General features: G+C 36.7%; 1 protein-coding gene across 1 annotated transcript in view; it reads left to right on the top strand.

Moving 5' to 3' along the window:
- Window positions 1-11,202: 11,202 nt before the first annotated feature.
- Window positions 11,203-25,468, top strand: part of LOC106785438 (zinc finger protein GLI3) — an 81,282-nt gene continuing 67,016 nt past the window's right edge. Inside the window, exon 1 of the mRNA XM_014745916.1 lies at window positions 11,203-12,313. Within this exon, the coding sequence (XP_014601402.1) occupies window positions 12,051-12,313 (263 nt within the window). The 5' untranslated portion in view covers window positions 11,203-12,050. The remainder of the gene's footprint in view (window positions 12,314-25,468) is intronic.

The following is a 25,468-nucleotide window of genomic DNA, read 5'->3' on the forward strand; positions in this document are numbered from 1 at the left end:
AATATATGCAATATAAGAGAAATGATATAAAAAGTAAAAAATATTGATTCTTTATTTAAAAAAACAACTAAATTACTTGTAAAACTACATCTTGTAAGATTGATTGACATACCAAGTATGTAAATATAAAACCGGAGTTTTTGTATAGAAAATACACGTTTATATTGTATGAAAATGATAAAAAATATTTTATTTGAAGTATTGCCCATCGCTAGTTATACATTTTTTCCATCTGTCTGATAATTTGTGGATGCCACGCCAAAAAAGCTATTGCTCTTTTGAGGCAAACCACCCATTTTCATACATCTTCGTAAGAAGTGAAGCGCTGCTCAGTAAGTGCATTTCCCATCGATGAAAATAAGTAGTATTCGGACGAAGCCAAATTTGGTGAGTAAGCCGTATGCGTAAGTATTTCCCAACTAAACATCTCAATCGTTTCCTTGACAAGATATCATTCGACTTTTCTCATTCAATGTTCCTTCTAAAATTCTCAGGAACCATGACCTGTTACATATAGAAGCCCATCATACTTCTTATAGCTACTATAACTGTATTAATAGAATGTCTCACTCTGTTAACTATTTCCATCGACATATAGTTTAATCAATCTATATCTTTTATCAAATATTGTTTAAAATTTGTTAACTATTTCCATCAACATCTGTTTAATCAGTCTAAATTTAAAATTTGTCTAAAAAATTCTTTGTAAATATATTTATTTTTATTATTTATTATTTATTGTATATATTATTTATTATTATTTTTGAAGGAGAGAGTTATATTTTTTTTTTATTATTATCATTTTCCTTTTTACTTGACCTTGTTTGTAAAATTTTTGTACTAATGGGTTTATCCCGTAAACAAATGAATAATTTAATTTAATTTAAAAAAAAATCATTAACGAATAATATTCTTAGCTTTAACAATATTTCTTTCGAAGAGGCACGCGTCGAATCCGACTTGTCTACAATAGGAGGACTACCGAGTTTTAACATTTCGACTCGAGTATTTACATTTATCTCATATCAGTAAAAACTAAACATTCGTATAGAAATAAGGAGAAGCAGTTCGATCATTTCAATCGTTTTGGAAAGTAATCTTGCAAAGTGATGGTAACACACGTTCTCAATCGAATTTATTCTTTTATCAAATAAATCTGTGCTTTTTATTATTTTCATTAAAAAGTACTATCAATTGACAACCGACGAATTAACGATTGTTTACTAAAATATTGTATTTAATTTGTTATTTTCGCAGTGAGTCGAATTATCGTAAATTCGTCGGTATAGAGTATATTATACTCTTTCCATTGTATTCTATAGAATCGAATACGATTTACTACGGTAACCCTGAAAATATTTAACGTTGAATCGTACCAATTTTCCAACCTGACAAATATTTTTTTTTCTCGCTACTTTCGCATAGTGGCGTATCGAAATTAACAGAGAAAGATATATACGTTCGTCGAATTCACGCTTGAATCAGGCGGAAAACCCGACAAAACAATTTGTAAGCGTGACGCGTTCTTTCGTTTCGTCTCTCTCTCTCTCTCTCTCTCTCTCTTCCTTTCCCTTTTTCCAATTTTCATGGTGGATCATCGCCACGATGATCCTTTAAAAGTGCAACCGTTGAAATTCCTTTGGCAATATAATTTCTCTTTGGACGTTATCATCGGTGTTGTGTTGCCGTCTACTTCGAATTCGTCCTTTTCTTTCGGGTTGTCGACCGCCCCCCCTCCAACCCCCTCATTTCTTTCTTCTCCACCTTCTCCTCTTCCTTCCTCCTCCTCCTTCGACACTCTTCCCCTTAAATCTTCTACCATTAAGGTTTGTTTCTCTCTCTCTCTCTCTCTCTCTCTCTCTTTCTCTTTCTCTTTTCTCTCGCGCGTAAGCGACGACGAGCGACGTAATTAGCACCAGTTCAATCCTTTGTGTTATTCACGGAACGTCGAGAACAAGATGATTACCGGGTCTCTCTCTCTCTTTCTTTCTCTCTCTCTCTCTCTCTCTCTCTCTCTCCCTCCCTTTTTCTCTTCTCTTTCTCTCTCTATGGGCCCTTTGCCAGGCGTTGCCAGCCTCTTCGAAAATGAAAAATCGTGCTAACCCACCCCTCGTTTCTTTGGGTATCCGCCTTTTGTCCGCGAGACGGGCAAACTCGTTCAGACCTAGGCCCCCTACGAACACGTTTCTTCCTTCTAGATATATCGTTCCTTATTATTTCCTCTTTCTATGAAAAAGAATTTTAGTAGAATTCAAACAGGTGATATAGGTATATTTTTATAGTCTTTGCTTATGAATTAGTACCGTCGTATATAATATATTAAAAATCTAAAATATTGTAGTTATTCGTGTAAGTTTGGATATATTATATATGATAAATGTATTATTATGATATTAGGTAACACATAAAAAGTTGCTATTATTATGATAAATAGTGATAAATGATACTTCAAGGAGTATTCTTGGTTATTCGATAGTTAAAAAAAAGAAATATATATATATATATATATATAATATAAGGAGCGTTAGTTCGGCTCGAAGAAAGTTTCTATGGAAACGAACGGTGTTAATAAATTGGCTCGATTAAGACAACTCATCCAATCTGGAATCTGTAATGATCGGGCAGGTTCGGTCGTTCTCGCGTAATAATCATCGTTCAGGATAGATCGGTCAGATTGGTTGGGAGCGCATGAGGTGGTGCGGTGTGGTGCAGTGCATCATGCGTTGAAGGCGAGAAGGAAAGAAGAAGTATCAACTTAGGTTTTTCTCGTCGTCGTCGTCGTCGTCGTCTTCTATATAAGTTGAGCTCGTCTTCTTTCGCTACGTTAGGGAACTAACGCAGGTAGAGCAAACACGGAACAAAGGGAGCCTTCCGAGTGACTTGCGAAAGTCTCATCTCTTCTTCTTCTTCTTCTTCTTCTTCTTCTCCTCTTCGAGCTTCTTACCGTTCTCATTTGATGCCGTGACGATGTGAGCACCACGGAGAACACCATGGAGAGCAGCACCATGGAGAGCGCACCATCTCGAGCTCTCATAAAAGCCGCGACAAGGAGAGCCCCCGTTACCATGCTGCCATGGAAAAACTCGATCGGAATCGGACTTGCTCCGCGGCTTCTCTGATTCGCCATGAAGTCGACAAGAAGTCGAGTAAGATGCCTTACGCTACCGTCTTACTCCACTCTTCGCGTCTCTTACTTCCCTCAACGTCTTCTTTTTTTCATTTTTCACAAACTTTTATTTACCGAGTTTTCATTTAATATACCTTACTCGTATATCATTTTATTACACTTCCTCTCCCCCCCCCCTCTTCAAGTTCTTTACGTTTTTCAATACTCACGTTAGTCGGTCGAATTTTCGTTTGAAAACAATGTTGAAATTTATTTTTATCTTTTAATTTCTTTTTCACAAATTATTTCTCAACCCCACCACTCCCCCTGTTCCTCCTATGTTAATCTTCCAGATTTTTATTTAAAATCTTTGATAGGTATATATATAATGTTGTAATGATAAGATGGGCAGATAAAAATACCCAAGGGTATAATTGATTTTCAAGTTGTAATATAATAGTTAGAGGTATCATGGAATTTGTCGAAAAATGTTATCGTTAGATCTCGTTTGGTGGCTCGTTACCGAATCTTGACACCTTGCTTCTACCTTTAGTTCTGCCTTTTTTCATAGATATACACATAGGATTCGTTTTAGGGGTTCGGCTTTGGTTGCAAGATGAAAATCGTTTTCCGCTTTTAAAAGAAGGACAAAGATAGACAAAGGGAAAGGGGATTGGGAAGGGGAAGGGGAAGGAAGGTTTAGAAAAAGCATAGAATAGATCGGTCGAAGATAAAAAGTCAATGCCGTGCGGCGTCAGCAAGGATGTAGTTTTCGAGGAAAAGCAGGACTAAACCGGAAAGTATTTCGAGAAGCGTTAGGTAACGTCGTAAATCGTTAATCGTCCTATATATATATATATATATATCAGTTAAGAAGAGAATTGGTTCTTTTTGAAAACAGGACCGCTTTGCCGCTACTTTCACGCAGCCATACCCGCAGACTTTTACCGTTCCAAGGAACATCTTTTCTTGACCACGTTTGTCCTTTTTACCAATGTGGTCTTCATCTTTTGTGAAAAGGAAGCCCTTTGCATTTCGGAATAAGAGAGAAACCGTAGTGCGTAGGCTTTCTATAAGAGATAGGAAAATAAAAAAGAAAAAGAAAAAGAAAATGAAAATAAAAGTAAGAAAAAAGAAATGAGGAGGCCGGTTTCACAAGCTTGTAAATTTGAGGAATCCAAACACATTATAGCTTTATTACGGACTTATTCCTTTTTTTCTTCATCTTATGCATCCACTCAAAGTCGGCATACAATTTAGTAGTGTCCTCTTTTCTATTCTTTTTATAATCGTTTACTGTTAGATACGAAAAAACAAAGTTTTGAAAATCCTTCGACGTTGAAGAAATAATAAATTTACTTACTTACGGTTTATTTAGAATAGAAAATCATCATAATATCATCATGTCAATTTTAAATCGGACAAAGCATTGACATTTTTTAAGCAATTAAATACCAACTAATTATAAATAAAAAGTTTACACTAAATTAAATGGAAATTACATGATATCTCATTCTTTTTTTTTTTTTTTTTAAATCGACTTACACCACTTTCAAAATAAACGTTCCATATATAGATTATTATAAATAATAAATATCATTATATTCATACTCTTGTTTCTGAGATAATTATTATGATTTAAAATAGAAGCCAATATATCATAAATAAGTACTTATCAATGTTTAATGTTTCTATTTTGGAATCTCGTTCTAGAAATGACACTTAGCGAATTGTTAGTATCCCTAGTAGATTCGTCGCGTGGACTTTTTAGCCTGACCCGGGTATAAGATAAAGAGAGAAAGAATCGAAGTTTATTTGTTAGGATGAAAGAGAAGAGAGAAGATTATAAGGGGAAAGGAAAGAGAGTTTAATAACATCGTGGGCCTAGGCATAACCGAAACCAAAAGCAAAGAGAGAGAGATAGAGAGAGAGAGTGGAGGTGGGGGGGGGGCGAGAGAACCTTGTGGGATATATATAGCAATTAGGCTGGAGAACGTCTCTATCCTGGCCTTAGGCGGCCTTTCCTGCCATGATTAGAGGATATGCGTATACGGAGGGGGGTCTCATATTCTTTTTCCCTTCTCTTTCTATTCTCTAGCCTGCCTTTTCTCTCTCACTCTTACGAGCCGCTATAAGATTACGTCGCCTCGCCCTTTTTTTCTTTTTTTTTTCTCTCTTTCTTTTTATTCGCCTCAAGACCAATAGATTTCGATGTTTATGAGATCGTAAAATCCAACATTTTCGAAAGCCGTACCAGAGAGCAAATCGTCTTGGCAAGCGTTAAAGCTTTACACGTTATGTAAAGTTACAGATCAAGGTGTGTCCTGCGTTTCCTGTAAAAAATATATTGTACTTTTTCAAAACAATTCTTTTCCTTTCTGCTATTTTTCTTTTTCTTTTTTTTTTTTTGTAATGAACAATTTGTTCACGTTTATTGGAAGATTTTTTCATCTTTTTTATGCCAAGTGTTCTTTCAGTATTCTTTCAGTATTCTATATAAATAGAATGTCCACGTAAATCGGGCAATGTGTATAATGAGTAAGCATTTCACAGATTGTTCGGTCATTCTATAGTATCCTCCGAGAGTTTTGATCAATCTATACAATGTACTTCAGTTGACTGTGTTTAGAGCACGGGGGTGGGGGAGAAGTGTTTTTAAGCTATTGTAAGTGAAACAAACCATGAAAATTAAACTCCCCTCTCGTGTTTTAAACACAGCCAACTGAAGTACATTTTATAGATTGATCGAAACCCTTTGAGCATTCTATAGAATGCCCACAGTAATACATTGTCTGTAACATATACAATATATATATATATACATCTCTGTCCCATAAAATTGTCGTTAATTATTGATAGAGATCAAGGTGTCAAACAAATTCATTATACTTCTAAGCAAATCATAATTCTTCTTTTAGAAGATACCTACGTAATTAGTATCTATCTCGACAAAAATCTGTTCGCGATCGTAAGAACGAGAATAGGTATCACGGTGATAATTATGGTGTTCGTTACGAGACGCTCGAAATTCCGTTCGGTGGGGTCAGCACGCGCATAGATTCTTTCTACCTCTTTTTATCTCTCTCACTTCAGGCTCAACTCTCCTATCCTCTTATTTCCTTTTCCAATTGGTAAATGTCTAAAGTTAATTTCAGGTAGAGATAGGTTTATGCATGAACCAGAGTACCGACAGATAACGAAACCTTATCGTCAATCTTTTTTTCGACCCGTCTGAATGGTTGAAAAAGACTATGCGAGTGGCCCTGCCGTTTTCCCACGCCCAAGTGTCCGTAGGGTTCTGTAATAATAAAGAAGAAAGCCGCTTCTCTCTTTCTGTCCCTTTCTATCTCTCTCTCTCTCTCTCTCTGTCTCTCTCTCTCTCTCTCTCTCTCTCTCTCTTTCTCTCTCTCTCTCTCTTTCTTTTCAACTATGAGCAATATCCGAACGGACGTCTGCCTTTCGTGGACGGTCTTAAAAGAGATTCCTTTCGTCTCTCTCTTTCTGATTGTTAGCCTTCGACACGCGCACATGGATACATGTATTTAGGTATATATACATATATCATTAAATATCGTCTTTTGGTGAAAAAAATCCCAGGAAACGAGGAACAAATGATCTCGTCAGAAGTAGACGACGACGACAACGGTTGTAGCGCGCGAGGTTAAGCGATGAGAGGACCTTCTTCTTCTCGTGCTGGTTGGGAGGGTGCTGGAGGAAATGGAGGAGAGTGGAATGAAGGTATATAGCCAAGCACGTTTCGACTCCCACCCTGGTACTCACGGGCTAGCGCCAATCGTTGCTCTGCTCCTCCTTGAGACCACGCATCTTTCCGTTTCTCTCCCTTTCATCGTCCGCTCCCTCATTCTCTTTCTCTTTCTCTTTCTCTTTTCTTAAGCTCGATAACAAACTGACCCAGCTCCTAGCGCCCCGCGTGTTGGCACAGGCGGCTTCTTTCTTACCTGGCTAAGAACAACGCGTTGGGACGCACACGCATCAAATGAGTTAGAGGGAGAGAGAGAATCTCGATGAGATGATCGTCCATGGAAGATGTAGTAGTAGTAGTAGTAGTAGTAGTGATGGCACGTTGCTTGGAAGCAAAGGGGGTGTTAGTTAATGAGCTCGAACCACGGGGTGCTTGGTTGGAAGAAAACGGCCCTACAGGCGATGACTCCCCCGCCTTTCTGGGAAGTCACGAATTGCGGCAGCCGCCTTTCGACTATTTTCTCTTTTTTCTATTTCTTACTCGTGCCGCATTAACGATCTAACAACGACTAGGATTCTCTAGAATTTTCTAACCTGCCAATTAAGCTTTCGACGAGGTTTGGAAGAATAGAAACTGTCATTGGAATCGTTATAGATGTTGAAGATGTGATATTTCTAATCTCAATGAAAATTCTATAGAGTTTCGATATATTTTAGCTTCTTTTCTTTTTTACAACGCTAGAAAAATCATAAATATATATATATATATCTGGAGGAATCAAGTTTTAAGGATTATTTGAGAAAAAAAATGTGTATGTCTTTTTCTTTTCTTTTTTTTTTTTTCACAATCGACAACTAAAGTGCCGAAAGATCAAAGCGAGATCGGAGAAGTAATCCTTGCCATTCTTCGATACCTAGAATGGAACGAGGAACGATGGTATATAACAGCACGACGATCCAAAGACGAAGATAGAAGAAGATGAAAAGAGACGGAGCTAACTCGGTGGGGGAAACAGCGAGGAAAGGAGTGAGGGAAAGAAAGGAGGAAGAGGTGGAGAAGGTACAGGTACGGCGAATCAAGAGTGGGGTGCACCTGACCAACAGGTACCTAGTATGAAGCGCCCAGTAAGGAGTCTCAGAGTTAGTTCAGCCCACTCTACCACCACCACCATCATCGCCACACAACCACCACTACTATCGCTGGACCAGACTGAACAGATCCTCCGTGATTCCTTCCTTTCTGTAGTGTTAACATGCAATATCTTGCAGCCAGGATGGCCTTAAGAAAGAATCATTTAGATGATAACGAGAAGCCGTGCGTTTAAACGATCTTTTTTTGAACAGAAAAAAACCCCCCAAAAAAAGCATACAAAAATAATTAAATCGTCTAATAAACTTATCATCGAGATTCTTTTTTCTTTTGTTTTTTCTTTTTATAGAACAGCGACGAATTTAGAAAATGAATCATTTCATCGACCTGATCTTTTAAACGTTGTTGCTAATGATGAAGAAATAACAGGTATACGAGATATGATAAGAAAATAACGTTAATATTTATTTAAATGTAAACATATATCAATGACGTATTATGGGATTTGTATTCAATTAATATTAATCTAACTTGTATCTAATTTTCATCAGAATAAAAAAAGTTATTATTATGCGTTATTTAGAAAGAGATTATAATAGAATAAAAATAGAAAACTATTATTATAATAATTTCGATGTGTGTGTTAACTCTTCCACGATCGAGACAACGCCGTTGATTGTTCTAACTATCATTAGCCAAAGAAGTATTTCGATGTGTAAACAAAAATGAACTTAGTTCATTCGTTTCATCGACTTCGTTCTTATTTTAATGAATTGTCCGTACGGTAAACAATGTAATAACCGGTCTCGGATATTTGTAAAAGGTGCGAACGTAAGGTGCGTGCAAGCGACGAAAGGTGAAGGCGAAGGCGAGATGTTCTCCAAGAGGAAATTACGCTTAAAAGAGAGAGAGAGGGAAAGAGAGAGAGAGAGAGAGAGAGAGAGAGAGAGAGAGAGAGAGAGAGAGAGAAGAAAGAAAGATGCTGGATATGTAGCTTTAACAGCAAGGATGGAGGACAACCGCAACGAAGCGACGGCTAATTAATGGCTCTATGCACTTCATCCCTCACGTACTGGTGATTATCGGGCCCTTCACCGTGCCAGAGTCCTAATTCAAGGTCGACCGGCATCCGGTGAATACACCGATGACGACGTCTTCTTCCTTCTTGCTACTTAAAAGGTAAGACCCTATCTACTACTACTACTACTACTACTACTTGTTGCATTTCACACGTTAGATCTTCCTCGTCGATGGTTTGCTCGTTGCCTTGCATAACGCTACTAGCAACTTAGGATTTTCCTTTCCTCAGAGTCAGGTTTGTACAAATAATAAAGCTGTGATGTTTCACCTGTTATTAACTACCCCTCGTGTCAACCTGTCCTGATGCGTTTTCTTAGAAACTTGATTATTCGTTAGGATCTCTCCAAGAATTTCTTTATAAATGATGATAGCTATTTAATAATTTAGAAATGATTAACTTTTATCTCTCATTCGATAGAGTATCTAACAAATAATTATTTCATATGAGTAAAAATAAGATTTTTTTTCTACGACCTGGAAGTTCACAAAATTTCTTTTCAGTTGGCTAACTAATATAATATTATTTTTATGGTATAATAAGGACTGAAATTTCTAAATTTAAATGTGATATACTTGTATAAGTTATATTAGAAATAAAACAAATTAAGAAAATAATTATAATGCAAAAAGAATTCAATTAGATATAGTATAGAATATATTATAATAGTTTTCCATAATATATTATAAAATTATTTAGAATAAGGGATGAAATGGTAGAATAATACATATGTAAGTGTTAAAAATTGAAAACCGTAAACGCGTTAAAATACTCAAAAGCATAGGAAATTCTACGCATGGGATCGAAACTTTTGTACGATCTTTCTTTCGACTTTAACTTGCGTAGACGAAATTCGAGTCGCCAGGAGGCTTTTGGTTCTTTTCAGGAGCCCAAAAGGCGCAAAGAAAAGATAACACTTGGGTCTTTGCCTGACGACATTTCACATCGTGTTCGACGACGGAAGTCTCGATTGAAAGTGACCTTCGGGGATGTTGGACCGATCATTGGGGACCATATGTATGATCCAAACCTGACTATACACACGAATTTGTTATTTAGATTATATTTGATATATAAATAGAAAAAGAAGATAAAGAAAATGAGAGAGAGAGAGAGAGAGAGAGAGAGAGAGAGAGAGAGAGAAAGGAAAAATGAAATACTAGTAATTTTTAAATTTAAAAAATAACATAATTTATTGAGCGTCTGGTAGAAAGGCGTTCATTACGTTTAATAAAAAGGTTTATATAATTATACTCAATTTTCCTGTAATTACTACGACACATTGTTTGTTACTATCTTCTTGTAAATTTAAAGAAATGTAAAAAATGCGGTCTTTTTGTAGAAACACCCATTCAATTAGGTGGAAATAAATTGAATTTTGAGGAAAAAAGAAAAAATGTCGAATAGGTTCTTTTAGTCAATGGTGAAAAGCTACTTTGAAATCATTGAATGGTTCAGCTCGTCAAAAGGGATAAATTTTGTCAAGGCATCTATCCATCCATCTATCCATCTATTAGATGCCTTTCGGCGATCCGTCTTTCATCGAGCACCCTGGTAGTCCCTTCTAGCATTCTCTCTGTTCCGCAAAGCTTCCAGTTCGGTGCAGAAACGAAGAAGGAAGAAAGGAGGAGAGGTTCGAAAGGATGCTGGAGAAGGTGGGAGTCAGGGACGGCTAGTGCTAGTTGAGTTGTCGAGCTGACACGCGTTCTCCTACCTCGTCTTTCTCCCCTGCTTTCTATGTCCTAAGTTTCACCTTTATAGGGCTGGTACCATAGTACACACACATATATATATATAAACATCTTTCTCTCTCGTTTTCCCCTCCACCCGATCATTCTGTCTTTTTCTTCTTTGCATCCGCCCTCCCCCCTCCACCATCTAACCAACTTCTTTTTCTCATCTCTCCTCTCTCACTCTCTCTCTCTCTCTCTCTCTGTCACTGGCTCTGTCTCTTTTTCTCTTTCCTTCGTTTCTCTGTTCTGAACAGAGCAAGCCGAAGATTCTCCCTCTCCTTCTTATTTTAAGTTTTCCTCTCTGCGTTCTCGGTCTCTGTTGCACGCCCATCTACGATCACACAGCAGCCACTGCTGCACGCCCGACCTCTCTCTCTCTTTTTCTGCTGTTGGTGGTGGTGGCGATGGTGGTGGTGATGATGGTGGTGGTGGTGGTGGTGGTGGTGGTGGTGGGCACTCAGTATCGCCATACCCGCCAAAGCACGAGCACCGTGACAGGCCTTATACAAGTTCGTCTTTCATAGTTCGACGGAAAACTATTCTACGACACGTGTCCTTTTAATTGTACGATGATCGGTCCAACGTGTTAAAAAAAATATCACAAATATCAGAAGATTTGTCTTCGAACTTGACGATAATCACGGTGATGGGTAACTACAAAAGTGTTTACGTTTACACGGATTTAAAGCTAACCATCGAGATTTTTATTCGTCCAATGGAAAGGTGACAAAACGTGATATCAATTTTAATTAATACGGTTAAATGTGACGTAAGAATATGAACGGTACAACCGATTAGTGGATGAACTTTTAAAAGATTCGTTCAGTTTGACTGGTTTATTAATTTAGTGACAGTGAGAGTAAACAGTGCAGTGTTTGTCGATCGTTATTCGTGGAGTGTAAAGATTAAATAAGCGTCAGGAAAATAAATCGTATTATTTCATTGGATCCAGGATTATAATTAAAAGGACACACGTATCTCTCTACGTTATATTCTCAAATGTTAATTGAAAGAATTAGTCGAGAGTTTACCGACGGGAAACGATCCTAGGGATGTACATATAAAAACTTCTCGTCCTATTATATTTTTATCATCTAAAAAGAATTTTATGAAAGATTGGGCTATGATCGATCGGTACTGTCAACCTGGCACACGCGGTGCCACTGATCAAGATTTATCTTGATCCTGGACAACAAAGGGAACAAATTTCTTCTACATCATTTTGCCTTGACAGCAGTAACAGCAGCTTCATCTGCAGTAGCAGCAGCTTCATCTGCAGTAGCAGCAGCTTCATCTGCAGTAGCAGCAGCAGCAGCAGCGGTAGCTGCAGCGGACGACAAAATGCCAGAGAAAGAAGTGGCCTATCATCAAGAAGCTTTTTCATTGCTACCACCGCCACCCCCACCGCATCATCCTCATTCGGCATTTCACGCGGCTTTTCACCCCCATCCGCATCCGCCACCTTTACCACCGTTTCTTCCGCATCACGGACCACCACCACCAGCTCCGCATCCAGCCGCAGCGGCTGCTGCATGGGAACACCATGCGGCCGCTGCAGCCGCAGCCGCCGCAGCTGCAGCTTTCCACGTACCTCCGCATCATTCGTAAGATTTTATCTTTCTTTATCATTCATTAACTATCCAATTAATACGTTCAATTCGATCAAAGATTATGTATTAGGGTGAACCAAAAGTTCGTGCGTTTTGTATATTAACATCTCCAAAGTAAATTTGACGAAAAAACCAATCCATTATGCAATTTCAAAGTAAAGTTTTAACACAATAAACGCAATTTTGGTTTATCCTAATATTATGAGTTTCTTCTTCCAGGTATCGTTTTCAAATCGAATTAATATCTTTTTACGTAATATTTCTTTTCAAACTCTGTAAAAATATATTTAACGTTACATTTAGCAAGTAGAAATAATTGTCAGTGTTAAGTTTATTTTATCGTTCAGTCAGATGTTCCTAACGTCTCTATCGAGTTAATTAAGGTCTATCTTTCTTTCTCTCTTTTTCTTTATCCTCCGCGTATACGTTTCTCCAGAACATGTCACGCGACTGAAAACGACGAGATTGTAGTTTTCGAGGCGAGAACCTAGCACCAGTAAACTGGTAATTCTCAACGCGAATGACGTGACAATAATTAGATGGTTCGAAGCGTTGTTTTCTTCTTCTCTCGTGGCCGATACGCATGACGCGTTTTAAATTGATCGTGTCGTTGATTTCACTCGAAGAAAATAAGGCTATTTAACTTTGACGTGGTAACGTCAACTGAATCGACATTTAAGCATTACTAAATTTCTATCTTACTTAACTTAGTTTTTTCGATTAAAAATTTTATTAATTTTGTAAGAAGAGAAATAATTCAATTATACAAAAAGTGTATATAAATATTTGAAAATATTTAAAGGCTTACGAATAAATCATGAACACCATTGATTTTGATTGCTTTTAATTAAAAGCGTTAATTAATGTTACTGTTGCGTTAATTAATGAACTTGTAATTCAAATTGTTTTCTTGTCTTTCATCGAGCGTCGGCACTTCGCGTTAGCGAGTCGCGAAGTTTCATGATGGAGGAGAATAAATAGATGGGAAGTTATTGAAAATAAAACGAAGGAGAGAAAGAGAAAGAAGAAATAGAAGAAAGGGAAAAAGGAATTTCAAACGTGTGCATCCTTCTCGTTGTCGTTGCTTGAAAATCTAATTCACGATGAAAGATACGTTTTACGGGAAACGGAAAGTGTGCTGTGTGTATGTGTGTGCGTGAGAGAAAGAGAGAAAGAAATAGAGATGAGGGAGAATGATCTTTCTTTTTTCGTCTGTAATTCGGTTGTAAAACGTTGTAAACTTACCCCAAGTTATGTGACACGTTGGACAAGTGGCGCGTGCGAACAAACGCGGCCCACCTTTACTCTGAAATGCAACGATGATTATGCTCGTCAGGCACTCGTCGCTTATAGTATTTAAGCTTGTATATACAGAAACGCGAAATTGTCTTTTTAGAAAATTTTTATCATTACGTTTGGTCTTATGTAGTACCATCACACACAAAAAATCGATTCTAACAATTTTATCATTTTGATTATCAGATTTGTTTGATCAAATTCTTTTCGACGCAATTTTTTTTATGCAATTTATTATTACGGATCATTATTTATTTTAGATTGTATTTGTATGTTGTTTTAGTCTCTTAAATTGTCATCCTTGTTGAAGTCTACAGGAATAAAGAAACTGCAACGGCAGGCTTAAAATTTGTGGCAGGCGACGGACGCCATTGCCCTTCTTTCTTCTCTTCTTTATCTTTATTACACGTACTCTTTCTCTCTCTCTCTCTCTCTCTTTATTTAGCAATAGATTATTTTCATCTTTTCAAGAGGAGGTTAATAATATATATTTTCTCTATTTGATGACTTTGTTTTTCTATACCATTTGGTAGATATAATCGACGTATAAACTACACCGAGCATGAACGCATTATTCATGCGGTATAGTTTATAATCATTATAGTTCTTCCATGTTTTTAGATCGTCTTAATAATTTTCGTGCTCTCTTCTTTGAATGGAATTTATGAAATTAACGGTCAGGTCGGTCGTAACTTTTTGTTATTTCTCTCTCGAAGGCTGGTATATTCAATTGTTTGATTTAGGACGAATGGATATTCTACATAAGTCGGAGAGAAAAATGATTCGGCGAATGGAGATGCAAAGAATAGATTAGGAATTCTCTAAGGGTTGCGTTCTCGCGTTTACGAAGACGGGATAGTTGGTAATCATTCGTAATTTGTACGCGTGCCATGTGATGGTGTCTCGCGCTGAGACTGGAAAAATAGTTTCCCACGTTATAAACGATCTTCCGTTTACGTTCTACGCGTTACGTATTAAATTAACGAAAAGATTCTCGTAGCCATTTAGAAAATGCTGAATCCTGAACTTCTGTTCGCGCATTCATTCAATTTATTTAAAGGTTTTATATTAAATCGGCACGATAGAGGTGATAACAAATTTTTCATATTTTCATTTAGAAATAATTATTTTGTGTGTTAGAAATATTGTCGTGGTAAAATTAAAAATCACGTATCTATATTTTTTTGTTTTCTTTTTTTGGTAAAAGTTTATTTTTAAGTAGTCGCATTAACAATGAAGTCATTCGCGACCATTTTCATTATACAAGTTTTAACAGTATGATTATCCGATGATTAAACAATACACAGTTATTCGTTTTACAAAAATTTCAAAGTAAATTTATTTCTTTAAAAAAGAGTAATACGTTTTGGATGTTGTGTGTTACTTTCATTCAAATTACTGCGTAGGTCTTCTTTAATTCGGTTTTGATTACCATTGCTAGTTTATTTAGTGCAGTAGAATAGAATATATTCGATGCTGTTTAGAGTATTGTAAGTTTCACATTTAGGTGGCGTTTGCTTAGTGAGTAAATAACATATCTATATTGAATATTGGAGAAAAGTGAAATTTTAGGTTCAACAGTTAGATAGAGATTTTGAATTTATTAATTAGATCATTTTTGTTCATTATTCATTTGAGATTTAAACGAAGAAGATACAAGAAAGAAGACGATCGACCGAGTCGTGACCCGGTTGTCTCTCGGAATTTTTATAATCGCCATACCAGTTGTGGGCCCCACGCACTCTTGGACTCCTTGTGGGAGGAAATTCTTGTCCCAACGCAAGAGAACAAGGACGCGAACGCAGTACAACGAACGCGAACGAATATAACTCGCTCCATTTATGATATTCTTTTACGTTTTATTGAATCCAAAAGAAAAGGGTTCTCAAAACTTGTCGAGATGCGGGCTTTACTTGGTATTTTCGGCTTTGAAAAGAGATTATAGAAGGAATTTCTTAGAGCAGGTAGTGAAACAAATTCGTTTTCACGGGTTTGGGTAAAGAATAATATGAAATAGCTTTGGAACTTCGTTACGCTTGTTTAAAAAGTGTTGACAGAGAATGAAAGCATCGATAAATATATATATTGGGATAAATCATAAATAAGAGTGCAGTTATAAGTAAGAAGTTCTTTACAACAAATATAGCAAGAAAAATATATAAATAATATAATATATAATAAATATATATATATATATATAGTATATATAATCGCAGTATCATGTATCGAAGTAAAAATGTTTTTATTTATGAATCGAGTAACCCTATAATTTCGATATAAATTTTCAATTTTGAACGGAAGATGTATATGTATGTATATCATATCTGGATGATTGAATCTCTTGGTAAACATTCTCTCACCATCTGTAATAGGTAGAAGCATAAAAATTACTGAACACTTCATCCAACGTGGTTAAAGCTGGTAGCTGATTTGTCAGTCGATGAAAGATATTGGAAGGCGTTACCGGCAGGAGCTTGTCGAAGGAAGACGTCTACTCTCTTAGCTTCCTCTTTCCTGACTCTCTTATTTCCTTTTATTCTCAGCTCTTTCACCTACGAACAGTCAGCCAAGAAGGCCCCTGACCACGACGATACTGAGTGCATACGCGATTTATCATTGGCGTGGTCATCCATTGATAAATTCCACGCACGCATTCATAACGCCCATAGAAAGGTCAAGTCCGTCTTGTATTCTTGAGTCACGTGATAGCCAAACGGGATACGATACGTCGAGATAACGCATTCGAGAAAAACCATTTGTTGTTTACCTTCCTCACTCGTGGAAATACAATTTGCTGCTTTCTTTTTCTTATCTTTTTTTGTAATAATTTTTTTTTCTACTAAATATTGTAATATACGTATATATACGTATTTCTTCTTTAATCGTAAGTATTATTTACAGGATTTGAAGAGTAAATTTATAATATCGTCCTACGATCTAAAGATATATAAATAATAAATTCTCTCGATTATTGTTTACTATTAGGGTTAATCAAAAATTCGTACGTTTATTGTATTGAAACTTTACTATGGAATTGCATAATGGATTATTTTTTGTAACATTTATTTTGGAAATGTTAATAAACAAAACCGCGCCTACTTTTGGTTCATCCTAATATTTTTAATGCGAATCTTCGAAGAATTTATTATTCGATTATATTTAAATTTAAATAACGCTGAAAGAGAAAAATAAAAAGCAGAACTCGTTAATTAATTACTTTGGACATTTCTATACGTAAGATAACGCAATTCGAATTGATATGATAAATATTTTCGTTGATGAATATATCCAGTCCGTTTGATGATATTTATCATGAAAGTAATCAAGCTGCGAAAAGCAATCTCGGTTTACGATAATGCAGATTGGATCTCTTAATGAGACAATAAGGCGATGATACTGACCGATAAAACTCTAACGTACTCGGTGTGTTATATTATAGCTAGCAGACTTTTTAAACTCATTTGTAATATCGTTTACCGAGTTTAATAAACACAAGTTTATCAATCGTATTTTTTCTTTTGATCGACCGAAACCAACGAGATTGTTCGTAGAAAGGATACGTGATATGTATACATAGGAACATCGTTATTAATAACAAATATTATCGCTAATAAAAAGAAAAAATAAGTGTATATCGAAAGAAACGTGATTTACGGTCGTCGCGAACGAGCGATAGACTTCTCGTCTCTACAAGAATGAAAATATTGAACGGATTGACTCTTAAACGAAAGATTTATTATCTCTCTTACCGTAGAGATATGAATAAAATCAATCAAATCGATCTCTCTTTTTTTTCTCTTTTTTTTCTCTTTTTTTTCTCTTTTCTTTTCTTTCACCTATACCTAGATTTTTTCTTATATTTTCTAGATTTTTATTTTTTATCGAGATAGAAATGAATAAATGACTCGAATATTGTGTGTGTTTTTTTTCTGCAAAATTAACTGCGCACCAATCAATCAATTATTCTGAAACATTTCAATTACGCGATAAATAAACTATACGCGAAAACATGTTTGCAGTATTTCTTTTCATTGTTTTTTTTATTCAACTCCGTCGAAGATATATATATTGTATGTATCAGGATACGTACACCTTATATATACCTAGAATGGTAAAACCACGTCGAAAGAAGTTATTTCAGTGTGTCGATAAAGTATGGAAGTTTATTAACTCACGATGTTGTGAGTGACTCATAGAGACGTTTTATATAAGGTAAGATCGAAGATATCTTGGAAGAAAGAAGCGTATCGAGCCCGTTCGAGGTTGAGACGGTAAGAAAACGATGATGAGCGGCTTCCCTGAGATAACAACACCTATCTTTCTCTCTTTTTCATACACACATACTCCCATTGAGATTTTTTGTTGTTCTCTCTCTCTCTTTTTCTCGCTCTCTCTCTCTCTCTTTCTTTCTATCTCTCTCTTTTTGAGAGCAAAAAGAAGGGCGTAGGAGAAAAGGGCCCCACGAAAACATGCCACACGAAGATGAAGAAGAAGAAGAAGAAGAAGACTGCACATGGAATCGTTTTCCTTCTTTTCATCCTCCTCCAGCAAACTCCAACAACGTTAATACCGTTGGTAGAAGAGAGAGAGAGAGAGAGAGAGAGAGGGTGAGAAGGGGTAGAGGAGAGGAATGAAACACGCTCGGGTGCATAAACAGCCGTAGCAGTGTCGAGGAAGGAAGCTCGCTTAGCTCACATAAAATCTCATAATGCTCTTGTCCAAACAAACGCACGGTGGCAGTGTTATGGCGTTCGAAAATTTACCACTCCGAAATGTTCTGGAGAGGAGTAGCCTTCGGACGTATTAGTAGAACCGAAACTTTCTAACATAAGTATTCAAGGTAACTTTTTTGACTTTTCTTTTTCCCCTTCCTCGCGAATTTATATCCTTCCATTATGGGTATAGGGTATAGGTAGTTTGTACAAACGAAGTACACGCTACGAGTACTTGTTAGGACAAAAAATATCAATAGGAGGGATTAATATAGGATTAAAAAAATATGCTGGAGAAAATTGTATTCGTTAAAATGTAATAAAGAGATGATTTAGAAATGATAGAAAGCACGTTCACTGTGGATTAATAGAGAGCGATCAATTTGAACACCAACGCATCTGTCATAATTAGAATGATTGACAAGTTTAATGAAACGTTATTATATTGAAATACATTAAGAAAACTTACTTGAAAATTAATCTTTTGAATTTTTTCTCTTAATTTTTTTTGTTTTTTTTGTTTTTTTCTTTTTCGTTCGTTAGAAAGTACTCTTTATCCTTTTAGAAAGAGACTGTTCGTAAAAAAATATTCTTCAATATCTATTTGTTTGGGAGATTGATTTTACAAAAAATCGCTAGATAAATCGTATCGAACGTGATTATTTGTTCGAAACGTGTTATGAAAATGTACGCGTAAAAGAACACTTTCTATTTTTACAAATATTTTTACAAATAATGTGTATTTTCATTACGAGAAAATCTTCAATTATGAAATATTTCCTCTTTTTCTAAAATTAGTTCTTAGAAAGAGCCTATTCTCGAAAGAGATAGTCCTGTTCAGTATTTCTTTAGAAAATCGATTTCCTGTCGTTCATGGATTACAAGTACCACGAAGGATTTTCAAGAAAAGCATTCGCCTCTTCTTCGAGAAATCGAGCAATCGGAAGCGAGCGAGTTTTTCCCTCAGAGTTCCACTTCGTGTTTTGCCGCTCACCACAAAGCGCTAATTGAGCCATTAAGTCCGGACTTTAATCTTTCGGTTCTCTTCACTTCTCTTCACTACTCTTCTCTTCGAGGCTAACTCTCTTATTCTTTCTTGGAAAGGTTCGAAGAATTCGAATCCGATAATACCTTCTTGCGGTGCCTGCGGAACTCGATTACAGAATCGAGTCTAATATTTTTCATCTTTTCGTGACCACACGGTCCTAAATTCTCGAAACTGTTTGCCAATAACCAGAGCGGACTCGATACTTTTTTATTTTATTTTATTTTATAGATATTTTTTGTCTTATTTATTTATTCACATTTTCTCGGTTAACAAGATGATTCCAGGGAATATTCGCGTATAATCAAGAAATTCATAATTAGTTAAGATATGAGAAAGAAAAGAACAAAGGATAAGATGTGGTTAACCAAATGCCAGAGCACAAATGGCAAAAAAGATTTCGGAGTCCTAAACTAACATCTTTATAGACTCGATGTTTTTTTCCATAGCTTGCTTATTGCTTTGATTTATTGCCTTTGCGCTCTCCTTCGCCAAATCTATTCATCGTCCTAGCTAATTTTTTTCTCATACCTGTTTAGAATCCCTACATTTTTGACCGGTCACTTTTATCCTTTCTTTATTCTTTTTTTCTTTTTTTTCCAAAAGATTATATTATATTTCAACGGATATTATTACATTTTGCAAAATTGTACATTGGAATTTCTTTTACAGAGAAATTTTAGTTTCGCTTTTGTAACGTTGTGAAACGAGCTTTAAAGGTATCGAGATGCGTAGCAGCGTGCGATGGGCGTGCATCCGATTAACTTGGTAACTCAATCCTTTCGTTTAAGACCTAGCCGTTTACTAGTTTTACGTCTAGATCGTTTCGTCCTTCCATAGGTAACGTGGATCAAAATCAATATAATATATCGTTCAAATAGTTCATATTGTTTTTATTGCGCATAAAACTATATGAAGTTTATTAATATGCAATTCTTGTTTATAAAGTTTACAGGAATATGCTAATTTTCTTGATATTTATTTTCTTCTTTACCAAAGCGAAAATTCCTATCTTTCATCGAGTCATTCGTATTTCTTTCTCTCTCTTTCTCCCATTATACTTTTTTTCTTATTTTCATTTGATTTCTTTTTTGAATTTTAGTTTTAAAAAGTTGAATCGTTTCTAATTTTCTTGGGGAATATGAAATATGGTTGGTGCTGCGCCACTGTCCACCCACAAGATGCATATATAGAATTATTGCGTACCTACCTGCGCGTTCGCGTTCATCTTGCGTGTTCGCGTATATTAAGTCTTGAGTGTGCGAAAGAAGAAGGAAGGCGTGTACGTGCAAGGATGGACGACGACTTTGTTGGACTCGTGCGGCCCACGCACGAGACTCGGATTATAGAAATGTTCTCGGATGGGTTACACTTGATTCCCAAGTCGACCGTAATTCCGTGCGTTCTTTCTCCGAGCCAACGAAACACGTTCCTTAGCTTTGCTGAGATTTCGTTGAGATTTCGTTGAGATTTCGTTGAGATTTCGTTGAGATCGATGACACACGTTTACGTCGCGTAGCCCGCACTCCTTACTTTCATTTCATAAGAAACTGAATACAACAAATATTTATCTCTTCTTTTGTATTTAATTCATATTTTGGTCAGTATTTTGAAAAAGAAAACGTTCGATATAGATATAACGTATTTTTAAGAAAATTCCTCCATGTACGATCAATATTTTGCCAATATTTTACGATATCGAACGGTCATAAATAATAAAAGTTTATTTACATAGAAAAAAAAGAATTGATTTTAGGATCAGTGTTAATTGATGAGTTCTTTAAATATATATTTCTTTTTTATCACCCTCTATATGAATATTTTGTTTGATATACATAAACATTTGTCGGTATTTATAATAAGGATAGGATGATTGTATCCTCGATTGTGCGAGGATCGCAAATGTTTACATATTGACAAAGAACAAAAAGCGAGTAAAATATTTAACTCGACATAATAAGTAGTTGCATAAAAATTGCACGGAATAAACCGGTTGAGAAGAAGACGAACACACACACACACACACACACATTAATAAGATAAGATTCTTTTTAATTACTCATAAATCGATGGCCGATTTCTATTAATTTGATATTTTTATATCGATTTATTTCGCGTTTATCATAACATGAAACACGAGGAGCAAAACAACTTGTATGCTGAGATAACTTAGATCAAAGAGAGAACAGAGTTGGAAAGGTCCACTTCTCAAACTGTTGGTCAAAGAAACACTGTGCCACGTGGACTGAGGTTCCTCTTAATCGAAAAAGTAAACGGTTCTTCTCGAGTGCAAACGAAAGATTACGTCGCTACGTTTGCGGACCTTTTTACACGGAGGCTGCAGTATTTGATAATGTCCTTGTTGTATATGTGTTTATCTTACCTTTCGTAAACTTGGTAAACGAGACTCCGGTTTGAAATGCACACTTTGTTTAACGTTGTTTCAAACGAATCCTTTTGTTGTTTCATATAATACTCGTTATTTGCTATTTATTTCTTAGCAGTCATAAGTGCGAGGACAAGTAATTTAATTTATGGATTTATTCATACAATATCATAATTAAAGTGAAAATAATGTTATCACTAGAAAATGTCTGTTATCGTTAGAAAAGGAACGAGTAACCTATTATCAAGCTAAAACCATCGAATTTAGTGATTTAGAGGAGGGAGTCTTTACTCTTTTAACAGAGTATCTTGGTAAAGGGTCGAAGTGAAGGGTCGAACAGAGTGAAAGAGAGAGAGAGAGAGAGAGAGAGAGAGAGAGGAGTAGAAGATAAACGTGAAGGTATATCCACGGTAGGATGATCTCGGAGGTAAGAGGCCAAACGAAGAAGAAGAAGAAGATGGAGAAGGAGGAGAAGGAGGAGGAGGAGGAGGAGGGATGAAACGAAGCGGAACACGACGGGAGAGGGTGGAAGAAAGAGAGAGAGAAAGAGAGAGAGAGAAAGAGAGAGAGAGAAAGAGAGAGAGAGAAAGAGAGATAGAGAGATAGAAAGAGTGCAGTGAGCTGTCCAGATCGATGATGCATGGTACCACCAAGTTGGTCGTGCTATTCCCTTGCAAACTTCATCTTCGATGCAGCTGCTTGGTTATCTCTTCTTCGCGTATCCATTTTCTTATGTTCTCTCTCTCTCTCTCTCTCGTTCTATCTATTTTTTAATATTCTTTTCTTTCTCTTAAACATTTTTGATGATACAAAGTACATCTCGAAGAGCTTTCCACCTACGTTTATAATACATAGTACTTACTTATATATTTATATACGTACATCAGTCAAAAAGCTTTTCTCAACTCTAAGTAATATCTATCTTCTGAAATTCTTCTACCTTACCTTGAAAACGTTCCATTGTTGTGTCTACTATATTCACGTCCTTGTATTCATGGAATATATCTCCGATAAGCGAAGATCGTCGAGAAGCGAAGCTGACTGGTTGTCTGAGTAAACCTAGGCACAAGCCTCCCTCTTCCTCTTTCTCTCTCTCTCTCTCTCCCTCTCTTGGATAAGATCACGGCATGGTCTCGAGTGGACGCCGGAGTTAAAGGATAATTTAGTAATTACGGCCAGATGCTTGCCTTGCGGGCCGCATCCACCACTTCCCCAACATTGCCGATCCCCTTCGATACATACATTATACGCGTATGTATGTATATATATATAAATATATATATATGGGGATACATATATAGGTATCTTTTTAGTGCTCGTAAGTGTGCGTTTCGAATTATCTAGAGCTTAGGTTTATTCTCATCTCTTATTATTTGTATTATTTTTGTTGTTGTCGTCGATATAAAAATCACGATTGTAGATATATACTGTCTTCTTATCGTCACCAATTTATCTTAGGTTAGATTTTTGTCAATTTATTTTCAAAGTTCCGATCTCTGTGACCATGCACCGAAGAATATTCATCCTATTTTTTGATTAAATAAAAAAAAACCTTTCTTTCGCTGTTTTCTATTTTTTTTTCATAGTTTTTAATAATTGTACATATTCGAAGCATCATCATCATCATCATCAGCGAAGTAATTAACATAGCAACGTAACATGGGTAGAGATAGTCTTTGAACAGTGGTTGTACGATGAATAAGAATATTTACAATTAGAAATAGAAGTAGTAGAAGAAGAAGAAGAAGAAGAAGAAGAAGAAGAAGAAGAAGAAGAAGAAGAAGAAGAAGAAGAAGAAGAAGAAGAAGAAGAAGAAGAAAAGGAAGTCGCGAGAGTGCCGCCTATGGCGTTCGTAATCCCTGTCCACGCGTGTACACGCACGCGCGTGTGAGAGAGTAGAATTGTACATGGCGTGGTACGCTTGTGCAAGAGGGAAAGAGAAAGATAGAACCGCGAGAGCAACCGAGGTACATGTGCATACAACTCAAAGGCGGTGCTCACCACGGAGATCGCGAGAGTATATACTGTTCGAGTTCTTCTTTGTCTCACGCAAACATACAAACAAACAGGAGAGCAAACGAGAGAGAGAGAGAATCCGCGAAATATTTTCGTGCTCTCCTTCACCCTCTTATTCTTTCCTCTCTTTCTCTCTCTTTCTCTCTCTCTTTCCTCTCTACCTTTTTCTTCCTTTCACAGTATATCTTTCTATTTCTCCGTCTTTCTTTCTTCCCTCATCCCACCCTCTCTCCTTACGTCTCTTTCATGAAATCTCTTCGTAGTCCCTTTCACCCTTCCTCCTTTTGTCTCTTTCCGTCTTTCTCTCTTCTTTCCGTACACCACCCTATCTCTTGCTCTCTTTATAACACATACTGACGAAAACACTACTTACACAAAATCTCTTAATGCTCTCTTTCACCCTTCTCTCGTCTTATCTCTCTTTTTCTATGCACATTTACCTGTCTCTATCTTTCTTTCTTCGTCCCACCCTATTTCTCCCTTTCTCTCTATCTCTTTCTGAACTACACACGTGCACTCACACACACACATATATATATATATATATATATATGCGTGTTGGCGTTTCTCTGTCTTCGTCAGACACCCCTACCTTTCTTCGTCTACCTTCTTCCTTCGTTCTTCATATAGAGTTCGAACCCTTTCCCTTCTTTCAACTGGCTCGTATTCTCGCACACGCAACGCTATTTCGTTCTCTGTTCGATTCATTGCCCACCGGAGATGATGCATCGCCTCGTACGTCTCGATTGAGACTCTCCACCTTTCTCTCTCTCTCTCTCTCTCTCTCTCTCATTCTCTCTCCCGTCCGTCCGTCCGTCCGTCCGTCCGTTCATTCGTTCGTTCGTTCGTCCGTTCGTTCGTTCTCCGGACCTCTTTCATCCTACTCTTTCTCTCTCCTTTCACTCCCTCTCCCTCTCTCTCTCTCTCTCTCTCTCTCTCCCTCTCCCTCTCGCGGTCTTAACAAACGCTGGATACAACTCAATCGCCGGTCACGATCTTTAAGGGGCTTTCACACGTAAAGATTCGTCCCGCGTTTCTCGCTGAATCGGTCCGTTCGATTTATTCTCCCTCCCCTCTCACCTCTCTCCCTACTCCCCCACCACCCATTCCTCTTCGCCCTGTTGTTTTTTGTCTTTCTCTTGTTTTCGTTTTTTAATTTTTATTTCTTTTTTGTTTTTATATATTTCGTTTCACGAATTCTTCCCTAACTCGTTCACCACCCTACGCGTTCGAGAAATTAATCGATCCTTTTTTTCTTTTCTTTATTATTTTTTTGTTTTTAGATCATCCTCGATCCTCATATACACACACACACGCGAGCTTGTATTATACATACACTCTGTTCCATTCTATATATATATAAGTAGACATATTTGAAGTTCTTAAGTGTCATCGTCTCGTCGACTCTCTTATTCGATTTTAAATCGTCCCTTGTAAATCTTCCCTGGCAGATGGCGAACATCAAGGAACGCTCAGGACAGTTTCGCGTGGAAAATAATGCGTGGGGGTAGTCGAATTGCTTGATTTCTTCTAACGCAGAAAGAGGCGTTGAAGGCGACGTGAAGAGAGAGAGAGAGAGAGAGAGAGAGAGAGAGAGAGAGAGAGAGAGAGAGAGAGAGATAGAGAAAAAGTAAGAGAAAAAGATGAAGGAGAAGGAGATGACGTGGACGATGGATAGAGAACGGCCATTGGAT

This window comes from Polistes canadensis, unplaced genomic scaffold (assembly GCF_001313835.1).
Source record: "Polistes canadensis isolate GaletaPanama2010 unplaced genomic scaffold, ASM131383v1 scaffold_50, whole genome shotgun sequence".
Classification (NCBI taxonomy): domain Eukaryota; kingdom Metazoa; phylum Arthropoda; class Insecta; order Hymenoptera; family Vespidae; genus Polistes; species Polistes canadensis.